At 40.5% G+C, this 15,844-nt stretch overlaps 1 protein-coding gene across 1 annotated transcript; it reads left to right on the forward strand.

Annotated features, from left to right (window-relative positions):
* Positions 1-5,837: 5,837 nt before the first annotated feature.
* LOC132844262 (uncharacterized protein C1orf226) lies at positions 5,838-14,333 on the forward strand. Its single transcript, XM_060867502.1, has 4 exons — positions 5,838-6,577; positions 6,707-6,718; positions 6,996-7,260; positions 9,228-14,333. Exons 3-4 carry the CDS (start codon positions 7,007-7,009, stop codon positions 9,802-9,804), a joined length of 831 nt encoding a protein of 276 aa, XP_060723485.1. The 5' UTR covers positions 5,838-6,577; positions 6,707-6,718; positions 6,996-7,006; the 3' UTR covers positions 9,805-14,333.
* Positions 14,334-15,844: the final 1,511 nt, after the last annotated feature.

Raw genomic sequence — 15,844 nt, forward strand, 5'->3', positions numbered from 1 at the left:
AGTAAACAGCACTTACTGCCTCAAAGTGCATCATGAGCTTCGACTCACTGGCATGACAAGGGCAGATCGTTTAATGAATTATTGATTTGAAGTCAGACAAAAATGGAGGTGTACAGTACAGACTTGTCTGGTGAGCTACTGTCCCCTGTGGGTTTGGCTAGCATAGCGCATAGTTTCTCAGTAGGTCCCTTCACACCCAAGCTATGTCTCTGTTCTTGTCCAACTTTCACCTGGAGTACATCTGTGACTTATACTGACATATTGTTGTATACTTGTTTGATGGTTTGTCCATCAGTTCTACTGCAGTTTCGGTGGTTACTGTTCCACTGAGCGGCACAAGATCATTCCATACATTTAAGCTGTTTAGCCTGCGACCTCGTGTATCTCTCATTAACCTCTGAAGAGTTAACTCTCAGAACCAGTCCCAAGCCTGAATGGGATTGTTGCGTCAGGAAGGGCATTTGTGTAAAAACTTGTGCCAGATCTAATATGTGGGCCATGTGATCCACTGTGGTGACCCTGAACAGGGAGCAGCCGAAGGAGAAGAAAACAAATGGCGTTCCTTTATGGCGAGTTGTTCTCTAGAAAAATCCCATCCTGGGCTTCTTTGTTTCATCAAATGCCATAGAGCAATTTCAGTTCCCATCCCCCAACACAAAAACATGCAAGTTAAAGATTTATATCAAGGCAGAGAGACTTAATTAAATATTTATGTTGACCCATCATCACTCAACCTGATCATATGTTCAACCCATGGGCGTCAGAACCATTATATGTAGGTGGGACAGGACCCACCCACTTTTTAAGACCGGTAATATTGGACCCACCCACTTTTACCGTCTCTATTCAGCGCATATGTCTTTTTTATTACTTTTCAGAGCGCCGCCAGTCGAATCCATTCTGCTTGAGGAATGCCCTAATAAATTAAACTCCATTCCGCGTTTTACCTACAGCATTGACCCTGCTTCCTGAAATCCATGGTCGTCTGAACCATTATATGTGGGTGGGACAGGACACACCCACTTTTTATCGGGGCAAGTCGTGGCCTAATGGTTAGAGAGTCTGACTCGTAATCCTAAGGTTGCGGGTTCGAGTCTCGGGCTGGCCACGACTGAGGTGCACTTGAGCAAGGCACCGAACCCCCCAACTGCGCCCTGGGTGCCGCAGCATAAATGACTGCCCACTGCTCCGGGTGTGTGTTCACAGTGCGTGTGTGTTCACTGCTGTGTGTGTGCACTTTGGATGGGTTAAATGCAGAGAACGAATTCTGAGTATGGGCCACCGTACTTATCCGTATGTCACGTCACTTTTTTTTTTAATTTGCTTCCGAAGCCCATGGTTCAACCAGATATGACACAATGGGCTGAACTGATTTCATTGTTTCCGCAGGCAGATTATTGCCTGTAACCAAGGTTCATGGTGGTCCAGGGGTATCCCATGCGCTCACCGCCATGGCCCTGGCTTGATTCCCTGGCAGGGAACCAATCAAGCCACTGAGTGGTTAACTGTCAGTGTCAGGCACAAGCCCAGATCAAATAGGAGGGTTGTATCAGGAAGGGCATCTGGCATAAAACCTTTGTCAAAAATATAAATATGCTGATTATATGATCCGACCCCAACAGGGAGCGAATCCAAGTACACGTCACTAAAACAAACAAAAAAAACTGGTGTAGCTAAAGAAGTTAAAGGTCATGACACATTTCATCCTATGTCTGCAAGTGGGTGTTAAAAAAAGAAAGAAATGAAGTATTTGTCACCACTTACAGCATAGCCTTAGCATTTCAAATTTTTTTTCCTGACTTGTTGCTACAACGATACAAGAGCCACCAAAAAAAAAAATGTTTTCATCTAAAACAGCATTCAGAACGATCACAAATGAAATTCACCTGAGGGGGAAAAAGCACAAGTAGAAAATGTGAAAGAACTTTCTCTACACACCAACTTTATCCATGTTCATTAGAGAAAGGTGTCACCTTTGCTAACAAGAAAATCCTGACAATCCTAGCATGATAAAACAGGAGTAGGTTAAGTAGGTTAGCTTTGATCTGTGAATTCACAAGCCTTTGTTTCGTTAGAGGAACTGCTGTATTTTTGTTTGGTAGCAAAAAAAAAACTGTTGCATTGATATTTCCTTATTCTTGCTTGTGTGTCATCTGGGGAAAGTGTCATCTCATCTACAGATTATATATATACTAGGGATTTAGTGGTAAGATTCTGTTGTTTTTGGATTTTCCTGTTAGCACTGTTGGCACGTCTGTGTGGAACTGGCTTCATGACGATATTAATGTGTGTATTTTCGATTCTTTGCAGGTTCTTTGACTGTATTGCTAGTTTAAGGATGATTATTATGAGCTCTGATTGAGCTGTAAGACATGAACTGGATCAAAGTTTTAAAAGAAAAAAATAAAAGTGGTCAAAGGAAAACGGGTGATTATATAAATCAGAGAAAGCTTCGGTTAAATAGAGCGCTCTCGGATCAGGTCCTTTTGTGCGATCGAGTTGACGGACTGGTCAGTGGAGCGTGTCTGAGTGTTCTCATGAACTCAGCAGGAACAGGCCATCCTGTGGTGTTTTGGAGCTACGAACTCTTACTTTTCATTCTTCCCCTCTACTGCTCCTTCTGGCCCATTCACGTCACATCACGGCTTTGTTCTCTGTGAAATGTTTTTCCAGACTTCGTTACACAAAAAAATAGCTTATCTGTGGGAATGGAAGTGCACTTAATGTGTTATTTGTCACTGACCCTTGCTTTCACCTTAATAAAACTTTATTTCTTCTTACATTTCTTTTTTTTTTCCTCTTTTGTGCGTTGAAAGTTGAAATTTGACATTGTGGTAGGAATTAAAACCATAAGGAAGTCTGGGACCGAGTGCGTGGTCATCCGAGGGTCAGACCTTTAGGCAAACTACCAATCAAACTTTCTGTGCAGACAGTGCACTTCATTTTAGTTTATTTTTCCCCCTAAAAGAACTGACACAGTGGACACTTGGATGGATAACCTTCCCCAAACCCCTGTTTTAAAATATTATATAATGTAAATGATTTAAAAAAGGAATTTTTCCTTAGACTGTTTGAAAAGTCCATGTGTGTTCGATATATCTCCTTGTTTACTCCTCGTATAGGTCAAATCTTCTCAGTATTCTGCTCAGGTTTCTGCAGCTTGTTTTTTTTTTTCCACAGAAAGATATCAGATGCAGGAAGGCTGTAGAACAGAAGAATAGATCTTGCCACATGACTATTGTTCTGGCCTTCTCAAGAGATCTTCTGATCATTTGAACCACAGTCCATAGCTCCTTTTTTATGGTGCCAGCTGAGCCCTGTAGAACCGGGGTGTCAAACATACGACCCGTCAAATGGTCCAATCTGGCCTGCGGGATGAATTTGCGAAGTGCAAAAAAATACCCGAGACATTAACAGCAATTTGTAAAAAAGTAACTGCTATTCCTAATTTGTCCACTGGAGTCGCACTGTAGATTAGAGGTCTTCACGGGTCCACTTAGATCCGAAAACCCGAGGTCTGACCCGGGACCCGAGCAGGTTCGGGTCTAAAAGTTTCACGTGTGCCTCGGACACGGGTCAGGTATAATAATAGCAGCATCGGGTCTCAGGTAATTTAAAATGAATGTGTTTTTACCGCGTGTGTGCATCGACTGGAGTCCTTTTACAACCTCTCCTCTGTTCGCCAAGACCGCTTGCGACATCGAGCTAATTTTCATTGAAACAGACCTGGACATTCAGGTCCAGTCGGGTTAAAAAACCGGTCAGGCCGGACTAGGGTCTCATTTTTTCAGGTTTGTCTCGGGTTGGGTCTTTCTTAAAAAAAAAACAAATTATGCACGTCAGGTTCGGGTAAAAAGTGATTCGGGTCACTTGGGGTCGGGTACATTTCTTTAGACCCGAGAAGACCTCTACTGTAGATACTCGATGCTCAACTCGCCTGCTTAACCCAAAGAGGAGAAGAATACAACAGTTTCAACCAATCAAACTATCCATGCTTAAGCTGCCGGTAATAAATTTCTTAAGCTCGGTGGTTCAAAAAATGCCAAATTTGCATTTTTGTGATTAAGATTCAAATTTGTGATTAAGATTTGTTCTACATGTTGCTGTCAAAATTACCCCCAGTGGCATCTTCAGTACCCCAAATATCCAAGTCAAAAAGTGGACATAATTTAAAATCTGTGTTTTTGTGCTCAAGGAATATAATATTCGGCACCACTATGAGACACATCATGGCAAAAAAATACAACAGATTGCAAGGAGAACTAAGAACAGAGAAGATAAATTAAAGGTAGGGTCTCCGTTATTTGAAAGCCAATGTTGACATTTGAAATCACCAAAACAAACACGCCCCTAACCCAAATGGGCCCCACCCCTTTATTGATAGCTCCACCCACACATACATATGTAACTATTGGAAAGAAATGTGTCTTTATCATAGCTGAAGGGAAGAACAATACGATTGCAGATAAACAAACAAGCAAAAATGACACACAAGCATAATCATGTAAAGGACGACATATATTAGTTCTGTGTAACAAAGCAAAACCAACATTACTCACCTATCGAGAAGGACAAAAGCGCCTCGGTGTCTTAAGTAAAGTTGGTCACATATTCACAGATTGGAGTTTCCCGAGTCAATAACTCCTGAGCTAAACACTGTTACTACACAAAACACGGTTGTAGCTGCGTCTCTACATTACTACGATAGAAAAGAGGTGTTATTTGTGTAGTAACAGTGTTTAGCTCAGGAGTTATTGACTCGGGAAACTCCAATCTGTGAATATGTGACCAACTTCCTGCTCCTTCAGTTCTCTCCAGCGCTGGAAAGCTGATCCTATATTAACACGTCCTACTTCTTACCTTATCGTAAGCCTTTCTTCGCTTTCTTTCTTTGTTTTTATCCTCCATGTCAATGTTAAAACCGCTTTCTGCTAATGTCACACATGCACACTGAACACTCTCTCCGCCCATATTGACAAGACACGCCCCTTTCTGCTCATTGGCTACACGTTAGTTTTGTTTTTGTTTTGTTTGTCGGCCCGACTCAGATTTCTGAAGCATTTCTCAAACAACGGAGACCCCACCTTTAATTTTTAGCAGGTCTGAAGAAACAGCAGTTCTGATAGTTTGTTACAATAATTGAAATTTATTGCAAAAAAAAAACAAAAAAAAAAACAAAAAAAAACAAAGAAAAATTGGAAGTTTTCATTATTTATAGGTCCTTGAACTAGATTGAGTTTGACACTTCTGCTGTAGGGGAGCACTAACATAACCCAGGAGACCTAGAAACATGCCTTCAGAGGTCCGGACCAACAGCTAGATAAGGAAAACACTCGCACACATAGAGAGGTACTTTACCTATGGCCATAAGACATGACCAAGGGGTCCAAACACTATTTGTAAATAGACACGTTTGGCTGATCACAGGATTTTTATTATTGTCTTGTCCAGTCAGAGATTGTTGAAATTTTCGAAAATCTAAAAATCTAAAATATTTTTGTCAATTATCTTTTTTTTTTTTGAAAATAGAACCCGGGAGCAAGATTTGTGTCTGAGGACTGCAACGAGATTGCAAAGATATAATAATATGAATATATTTACAGGAAATGTGCCGCGTCTGGACTTTCCAGTATTTAAATATATACATTTAAGTCTAGATCAGATAGTCTGTGAGCCTTGAAGCACACGGTCAGATGAGTCCATCCGCTCGAGAGCACACTGACATTAGAGCACATGAGATATACCAAATACTCTCAAGTTGGATAATGAATAAATGACTCAATTATTATTAATAATAAATAAATAAATAAATTGGAATCCATATCAATGTCCTATTGTATAAGAGGAATAAAACGCTTCATGGTATTTTCCCTACATCATTTGATTCTATATCGATACTAAACATACACAGAACACACAAATCACTTTATAAAAGGCAACGTTTAGATTTGAATCTTTCATCATCCACTTCCTATTTCATACACCAAGCTTTACGGTCTTTTACACTTGGATGTGTCTCTTAAGCTGAACAAAAAAGGAATTTGAATGTCAGAGTTGTTTATTGTTCATGAATCCTTAAAGAAATGCAGTCTGAAGCGTTTTATTATGCTAATAATTTTCTAGCACATCTCCCCAGTTTGCCCCACCAAAGCCTTTTCCTGCATTTCAATGACTCCTATGTCCAACATTAGCATAGCGCGATGGTACAAGAGGTTCCTCCGGTGTACAGTGCTGATAACAACGTAGCCTAAGAAATCTTTGAAAGTGCTTGTTATCAGTGGAAAAAAAACTGGGTTAGGCTAATGAGCTTTCTCCTGCTCAGGTTCTCATCCTTCAGCGAAATGGTTGAAAGCTGCTTGGGGTAACAGGCTGAAAATCACTGTGGCTGCAAATGGTCTGTGTACTGTATATTAAAGACACGTTAATCTCCTGCTTGGCTTTTTTTAATGGAAGCAAAGTGTCAAAATACGATGTTACGGATGTTTGTGGATTTCTCAGCATTATTATGGCATGTTTGTATTCTGTTTTCTGCCTCCTGTGTGGCTGTATGAGAGGAACCAGTGGCAGTTGTGTAAAGGTATTTATTTAGATTTACACTAATTTAAGTGTCTGCATGGGGAAAATCTTTTTATAAGCCTTTGATACCGTATGCATGTATGTGCTATTATTAAAACGCATTCTTTTTCTTCCTCAAACGCTTTCAAAGATATGTGAGGAGGTAAGAGTGCATCGGAAATATTGTGAAATGTTATTTATGCTGTATTGTATTTTCTGAGCTTTAATTTAATTCATTATCATGATTTTATTTGCTTTTATCTTTAAATGTCACATGATGAATGAATATCACTGGTGGAATCTGCTTTTCCCTCCTACAGCATTATTATTTATTCACTGTTCTTCCAAAGCTTTTGTATTTATATCTGTATTATTACTAAAAAAAAAAATCCCTGCAAACAAGCATGACTGTTTACCTGCTTTCTCTCCTCTCTCTGTAGTTGACCAAAGCATGTTCGAGAACTCGAGTGCAGGCGAGCAGCTGAAGCAGGGGACGAAGATGAGCTCTGGCTCTGGCCGCAAGGACTTCTCTCCAGGAGGCCAAAAAAGCAGCACACACCTGAAGAATCTGGGGAAAGCCATGGGGGCCAAAGTCAACGATCTACTGCGTCGTAAAGAGACTGGGAGTTTGGGCGACATTGGCGTGACTGAGGTCAACAAGAACTTCGGAGCAGTGTGGTCCAGCCACAAAGTGACTGCTAACAGGTAAATAATAATATTCGTTCATTTTCTACCGCTTATCCGAACTACCTCGGGTCACGGGGATCTCAGGCGTCATCGGGCATCAAGGCAGGATACACCCTGGACGGAGTGCCAACCCATCGCAGGGCACACACACTCTCATTCACTCACACACTCACACACTACAGACAATTTTCCAGAGATGCCAATCAACCTACCATGCATGTCTTTGGACCGGGGGAGGAAACCGGAGTACCCGGAGGAAACCCCTGAGGCACGGGGAGAACATGCAAACTCCACACACACAAGGTGGAGGCGGGAATCGAACCCCCAACCCTGGAGGTGTGAGGCGAACGTGCTAACCACTAAGCCACCGTGCCCCCGATAAATAATAATAATAATAATAATAATAATAATAATAATCCTCGCTCACTCACAAACATACACAAATCTTATCGTTACTGACTTTCCCCCCCATGAGCCCTATTTCCCAGTTCATCGAGAAGTCTACTTCATTAATTCTTTGTGTTTCATGTGATAATAACGTTATGGACTATTTCTGTAAAATATATGTTATTATTAGTTATTTAAACATCTGAAAGAGCCATTTTTGGTGTAGCATCCCTAATCTGTACTGTAAATTCTGTCGTTTATATGCTTATTTAACGATAGTTAAAGTCAGACGATAGATTTTATTTCACAATCACAGTGAACTCGCAACATCTCCGTTTACTATGACGGAAAGAGAGAACACCGTTTCTGTATAAGGGCATATTTCAGGAAGAGAGCTCAAAATACCTGTGCAACTGGATCTTCTGTTTGATTAAAGGGCAAAGAATAATAATAAGAAGAAGAAGGGCTCATTTTGTAAGGCTAATTTTGCTTCTGTGGCATTGCTGGAACTCTCAGTAATCTATGTGGCGCACCACTCGGGAGACTTTAATGGGCTTTCTTCCACTTACTGTTAATGTTCAAATGCCCAACGCTGCCTGACTTTCATTAAAGAAGCGAGTGAGGCTGGTTTATTCATTAGTTTATTGATGCACTGCAGAGCTTCATCTACTCCCTTCTGAAAAACACGAAAGTGCATGAAAGTGGTCATAAGAGCCGGAAATGCAGGGATCACAGTGGACCATTTATTGTTCCTTTACAAGTACATTGTGCAAGACATCAGTTCGTCGGGCGAGTGTGAGCGTATAATGGGTGTCCTGGATCGCTGTAGGCTTGAATGGCAGCTCTCTGAATGGAAGAAAAAGCCTCAAGGGGAGCATGTGGGTGTTTGGAGGATGTTTTGTTTCATTCTGATTTAATTGGGAGTCGAACATCTGTAAAGCATATTTCCTCTTATTTCTGTGCCTGTGGATTTGATTAGTTCAAACTGATCTTTAATTACTCTTAGAAACCCTTTGAATGACTGATAAGATCTTGTAAGCTCATAGATTGGCACTTCTCCCTGCTCAAGTCTCTCTCCATGCTCATTACGTTTGATCGATTGACCAGCAGCATGCTGTTTCATGGCTGTTAATAAAATTTATTTAAACCAAGGACTTATACACCTAATATAATAAAATCCTTAATGAGGTTCAGGACTGCCAATGTCATGAGTCTTGACAACCTCTGATAATGACTGATGACTGTCTTTTATTTAAAAGAAGCTTTAAATGAAATTGAAAATTGCTTCCGTTCCGAATAAAGCTTTAGCCAGCAGTGTGATCTGAGCGACTGCTTGTTATTTCAGTTCCTTACCTTTAACTATTGAACTCAACAGGCTCTTAAGCAGTGGTTTGTGAGTCAGTGACTGAGTTTGGGCAACGCTCACTACTCCGACACCAACCACTCTAACAAAAAACATACAGAAATATAAAATTTACTTGTTTTATTAAAGGTCAATGCATGAAAGATGTTCTCCAAGGTTTTCTTTATTAGTGTGAGGAATTGAATACACAGATGATATTTCAGCCACGATGTACCTTCTTTTCTTTCTCTAACAGCCACATTTCACTGGACTCCTTCCCTCGCCTTGATCCTCCTCCTCCCACCAACAAGAAGCGTCTCCCTCGTGCTTTGAAGACCACTCAGGAAATGATGATCTCCTCTGACCCTGTGGTGGCTTCTCCAGAGCCCTCAGACTCCTCCTTTCTGTCCTCCCCAGAGAAGATCCAAGTCAAAGTCCCTGAGCAACCTGAAAATCCTGAGAAACTCTCAGGAACTAATAACACTCTGGAGGTCTGGACAGAAGAGGAGAATGGATCAAGGGTGAAAGGCCAGTCTGTTGATATGGATGGCGTCCAAACAGCTGATGAACAGAACGAAAATGGCACTGTGGATGAAGACCAGTTACACATGCTGCTCTCGGTTCCGGATCTCATCCACAAGGACGGCCTAGAGCTCAAGCAGAAACTGAGCGGCTCTGAGAGTAGAATGGCGTCCTCGCCATGTCCAGGGAAAGGAGACGGACGCATCAGCACGAGTGGGGGAGAACTTCTTCGGAACGGGTCAGTGGAACATATGAGAACCTCCAGCGGGGAGAACGAAGAACCTCACCCGGACCTGCTTTCATTTGAATAAAACCTTTATTCAGACAAGCTCGAGAACAATGTCACGATATTCTTCCTGATCTTCAGTCATCTTGATGGTGGTTTTACTGAAAAAGCCCTCAGTGATGATTACACAAGAGAACTGCCTCCTTAATGGAGCCAAGAGACAGGATTTCTCATCATGACATTTCTGTGAACCACTGTATTCTCTGTGTATGCGCTATAACGTGTTTATTAAGCCTCACTTTATGTATTATCACAGAAATATTCAGAATATTTTAGTCTAATTACTTTTATATCTCAAATCACTATTTTAGATTTTTTTTTTAAATTTCAGAGATTGTTGCTGTGGATTTTACACTAAAGGATTGAAACAGCCTGTCAGTAGAAGCCAAAGTGAGAACATTTTATTTGCTGTAACACTTATGCCATATCCAGCTTCCATCAAACTGCACACTCACCCTGTGTTCACACTGGCAAGTGATACGGAGACTCAATATGCTCACAGCATTTAATATGCATATAGTTATAGTTAGATTAGTGCTTTAGTACCATGTTTAATTAGCCATGTGTCCATCCAAGTGATATTACAGTGATGCCTCGAGATACGAGTGCTTTGACATACGAGCTGTGATTCAACCAAATTTTTGGCTTGAGATACGAGCAAATTTTTGAGATACGAGCAGCCGAGCCGCCGAAACAAAGATCCCCAAACAACCACGTGTGCTCTGTTTCCCCGCCTCAGCTTCCCGCGTCTCACTCGGTTAAAGCCGCCTTTCCACTTCACACGGCAAACGACGGCCGATAAACAGGAAGTCATTCATTTCCTATGGAGAGTCGCAAAGGCGCTGCGTGAGGTGCCGACCATCTGCGGAGCTGTCATTTTCGGATCCGTTTTGAGCGTTGGATCCGTTAAAAAATGTGAACTTGTGCGACTACACCGCATCTGATATGCCGACCGGACAGGTTTTTATTAAAACGACCGGCAGATGTTAGTGAGGAAAGAGTGACAAAAAAGGAAAAAACAAGTGAAGAGAAAAGCGATGAAGAAAATTAAGCAAAATGAATGTAAAGAAAACAGAAATTGTAGCAATTAAGTTCAGTTAAGTTAAGAGAATTTCAGTTACGTTTGTTCATTTTAGTGAAGTTTAGTTAAGTTCCATTTAAGTGTAAAGTAGCATTAAGAGTGTACAGTAGCGAGTAAGTGAACGAAAGTGAAAGTGTAATTCCTCCTAACTCCTCCGCCTGTTTACTCCTCCGCCTGTTTACTCCTCCCTCAACCTCCGTGCGCATCTTCCGTAAAGTAAAACCAGTTTATTTTTTTAACATTCTCTTTTATTACTGTATGTTTTTATACAATATTTGTCATTTATATATACAGGTACTGAACATTTTTCATATTCAAAACACATAAACAAAACAACTGGAGTGGAATTCTGCGAGCTGGAACGGATTAATGGGATTTCAATTCATTTAAATGTGGAAAATTGTTTTGAGATACGAGCAATTTGAGATACGAGCAAAGTCACGGAACGCATTAAACTCGTATCTCGAGGCATCACTGTATTTCAATCTGGGAAAACATGTATGTGATATTTTACATATCACCAATACATTATTCTGATAACTTTAGCAGGCCGATCGTTTGTCTAAGCTATTTCATTTTATGCATAATAATGCATAATGTCAATGCAAGCTATTCATGACAGGAGGTGAAATGAAGCAATAAATGAGCTTGATGCACTCCCAAAGCTAATCATAGTATTATGAGATATAACAGGCTGAGGTTTTTAGGTTGCGATTCTACAGAGACATGATGGTGACATTCCTATTAAATAACAATAATGCATTAGTTTTATGTCAGCAGTGAGGCTCTGTACTACTACTTCAAACAATATCAACACTGTTGTGAAATTTCCAGCGTCCACAAAACAGATACTTAGTGGGCACTACATATCATTTCTTGGGCATTATACAGTATATTCAGCTACATATAACACAGATAACATCAATTTGACATTAGTCTGTATGTGTTTCCCAGTTCTTTTATTGGAAAGATGGGGATTACCTAGAAGAAGCAAACTCGGAGTGACGTCTCTAACTTCCACGCTGGTTTTTGAACACAGATGCAGTCTCCAAACTCTTAGCCACTTTAATCACTTCCAGTAAGAGGAATCCACAAATCTAAGCCATAGGGTCATTTTTCTGAGATCTGTGAATCAGCAGTCAGGCAGAAGATCCTGGAAGGATAGAGGCGAGAAGGATGCTTAAGGAATGTAGGGGCTGAATTAGCGGAAAAATAGAAAAGCTGATTGATTTAAGATGCTAATGATTGTGATAGATGGTAGATGTTTGGTAGAACTACAGCTAGGTGTTAACAATGCAGGAACTAGAAAGTAAGACACTGGTGGATGTATAATCACAACAGGGTCCAGGATCCTGGTGCTACATAAAACAAAGACAGAGCTAAGGACTTAGTAAGTTAGTCCTAGATACATAAAGTGCATCTGTGCAACCTGGTGCAAACAGTGCAGGACAAGACAGACAAGACAGCGCAGGACAATACAAACAAGACAGTGCAGGACAAGACAGACAAGACAGTGCAGGACAAGACAGACAAGACAGTGCAGGACAATACAAACAAGACAGTGCAGGACAAGACAGACAAGACAGTGCAGGACAAGACAGACACGACAGTGCAGGACAATACAAACAAGACAGTGCAGGACAAGACAGACAAGACAGTGCAGGACAAGACAGACAAGACAGTGCAGGACAAGACAGACACGACAGTGCAGGACAATACAAACAAGACAGTGCAGGACAATACAAACAAGACAGTGCAGGACAAAAGACAGTGCAGACAAAAGGTTACAAGACAATACACAAAATACAAAAAAGACAATACACAAAAGACAGTAAACAAAAAACAGCGCCGACCGACCAGTGTCAACACTATATGTAAATACTGTAAGTTCAGACAATATTGCGTGCAGTAATACTAAACTGAACACAGTTTCTTAGCAGCAGGTCCCTGAGATAGTGTCTAGGAGGGAAAATACAGCAGAACAGAATGAGGCCCAGGAGGCTGAGTGGAGGATTCGGTTAGGAAGGATCTGAGAGCTGCTGATGCTCAGAGTGATGTCCAGCTTGAGGAATGGCACTAATGAGGCTCGGTCTGTGCAAAGCCATAAGAACAGGCCTAGAAAAACCAGCGAACGCTGTAACGCGACTTGTGCTGTTGAATTCTCAATTCTGATTGGACAGATGTTTTTGATTAATTTTCTATAAGAGCAGCAAAACCTACAGTAGTGTTATATCAATGTGCTTGTTCTTATACATCATCATTTCCATAGCAACAACTTGCACACTGACTCGTATGGGGCAAGTGCTTTACTTTTTAGACGTTTTCTTTTACGGAGGTTTTTATCCTTTAGTGAAAGGAGTCTCCAGTGTCGATACTTTGTAAGAGTCAGAGGTGAAGCTGTGCCTTAAAGAGTTCAGACACGAGAAAGCCTTCAAGATGGAAGACTTTGTATTTTCAACAAATCTGTCGGGTTTATTTTATTTATTCATTTTAAAGTTAAAGGGAAAAAAGAAGAGGAAACCCAATTGTTTTTAGCTGCTAGAACATAAGGAAATAACACAAGGAACTTAATGTATTTCACAGAAAATAATTGGTCTCAGTCAGACTTCATTCTGTATCCCATGATCCTTTTGAAGGACAGTGTTTCAAATCCTCTTCTTCCACCGACCTCAAACTCTTTCAGACTTTTCCTACTCTTAGCGTAGCAGCGTTAAAATCTAGATTTATGCCTTTTATGAGGGACGTCTTGCAATGTTTAGTCGTTTCAATACGCTCGGAACGAATACCGAGATGTGTTTTGATTGGAGGAGGTGATGAGCAATTGCAGAAAGAAAAGGCTTTGAAATAAATTGTAGGTCAGTACGATTAAAAAAAAAAAAAAAAAAGCATTGTTTAGGTTGTGTTTGAGTGATGGATTTATTCTTTACTTCAACTTGTCCTTCACGATAATGAAAGATGTTTATAAACGGAGCCTCAATCAATGAGGACATGCGTTTCATTTCAGCAGTGAGTCAGCCTCTCGCTGTGCCAACGCCGTGTGTGCCGCTTGCTGGATGTGCCACTGGGTCAGACAATGTAATGTTATTGTATGAATATTTTAAATGTATATGTGCTGGGGAAAATAAATCTAAGCCGCTAAAATAATATTTTTTGTTTTAGACAGATTTGGAAGTGATTTTTATTGTGATAGGATTGTTTTAAAAAGAGAAGATTTATTATTGTCATTTCTTTGAGTTCTATTTGCGGATTATTATTATTATTATTATTATTATTATTGTTCTTTCTTTTTGATTCATTTCTTTTTTCGTTTATTTTGCTTTTAAACCGCCGCATTTCACTTTATAATAATAACGTTAGGGAAAATGAAGGAAGGAAAATGTTGAAGGAATGTTTTATGAAGGTTTTCTGAGAACACGAAAAAAAGAAAGTATAAGACAGATTACAGATTTTGTATTAAAGACATTTTTTTCAGAATTTTGCCTCTGTATTTTTTCTCCATGCAGTTGTTCTGCAGTAAATGCTTTCTTTACCTTGTCTGTTTAGATGACAGAATCTGACAGCTACGTCAAACGCGTTGTGGATTTTAAAGACGGCAACACGTACACCGATCGTCTGAGTCAAACCAGGCTTGTGTTAAAATATTGTCTCATATGTTTATTCCAACTCTCACCATCTGTTGTCTCAGTTCATATGCTGTCACATGAAATGAAGATGTTTTAAAATAGCTTTAGGCAGATGTTAAATGCAGCTTATCTCTGGAGGCAGGAAGTTTACATCAAAAAATTGTTCTCCATGCATTGATCGTGATATTTCTTAAGAAACCTTAAGAGGAACCGGACTCGAAAGGGAACACATCCTTATCTAGGTTGACACCAGAGAGCGTGATTATAAAAAAAAAAAAAACATTCCATTTATTTGACTAGACACTATACAGTCAAGTAAAAGCAATTGTGTTAGCAGGAGCATTCGAGCAACTTGACTATGAGCTTCAACATCATGTCTAAATTCATTCTGGTTTAAGCATAAATTCCTTCCTGGAGTCCCAAGCGAAGAAACAGCAGTCTGAAGTCACGTCCGTGTTTCAGTTTCTGAAGGAAACCGAGGATGTTTTTAATCAGATGAGTATCTTTTTCTAATAGGGTAGTGTGAGAGTGTTTATGACTCCTTAGATTTTCAGAACTGACAATCTAGCCACAGGGGTTACAAGCCAGTGACTTCCGTGACGGTCCCAAGCTCGGATAAATAGAGTTGCGTCAGGAAGGGCATCCGGCGTAAAACGTGTCAAATCTAATCATGCAAATCATCAGTGGGAATTCCATACCGGATCGGTCATTGCCTGGGTTAACAATGACCGGCACTGTTGACCTACGAGGTGCAGATGGAAATTGGACTACCGTTGGTCAAGGAAGGATGGAGTTAGCAGAGATTAGGATGTTGAGGTTCTTTTTAGGAGTGACGAGGATGGACAGGATTAAGAACGAGCACATCAGAGGGACGGCTCAGGTTGGCTGTTTTTTGGGACAAGATCAGAGAGACTAGATTGAAATGGTTTGGACATGTTATTGGTAGAAGGATGTTGGAGATGGAGCAGCCAGGTAAGAGGTCAAGAGGAAGGCCAAAGAGGAGATATATGGACGTGTTAAATAAGAACATGAAGGTAATTGGTGTGGATGTAGAGGATGCTGAGGATGGGGTTAGGTGGAGACAGATGATTCGCTTTGGCCCCTAACTGGAAAAAAAAAAGGAAAGTAGAAGAAGAAGATGACATTTTCAGAAATTACCACAAAACAAGCTCATAACTGGGAGGCAATTGATGACTACAAGAATGTGGGCATGTTACTTAAAATGCATTTAATTCACAGAGGAATGCTGAAGCTATTTCGGTCACATCCTGTACTTTGCTACGGCACTGCATCCTTTTAATCGATGCCAGCTAGACATTCTGTTCAGACAGAAGAGATTCATGGAGATGTTTTCCCTCCTG

This window comes from Tachysurus vachellii, chromosome 4 (assembly GCF_030014155.1).
Source record: "Tachysurus vachellii isolate PV-2020 chromosome 4, HZAU_Pvac_v1, whole genome shotgun sequence".
NCBI lineage: Eukaryota > Metazoa > Chordata > Actinopteri > Siluriformes > Bagridae > Tachysurus > Tachysurus vachellii.

Coding starts and splice junctions, on each gene's coding strand:
- LOC132844262 (XM_060867502.1), top strand. CDS start 7,007: ATGTTCGAGAACTCGAGTGCAGGCGAGCAGCTGAAGCAGGGGACGAAG. Junction 7,261..9,227: donor CACAAAGTGACTGCTAACAG/GTAAATAATAAT, acceptor TTTCTCTAACAG/CCACATTTCACTGGACTCCT.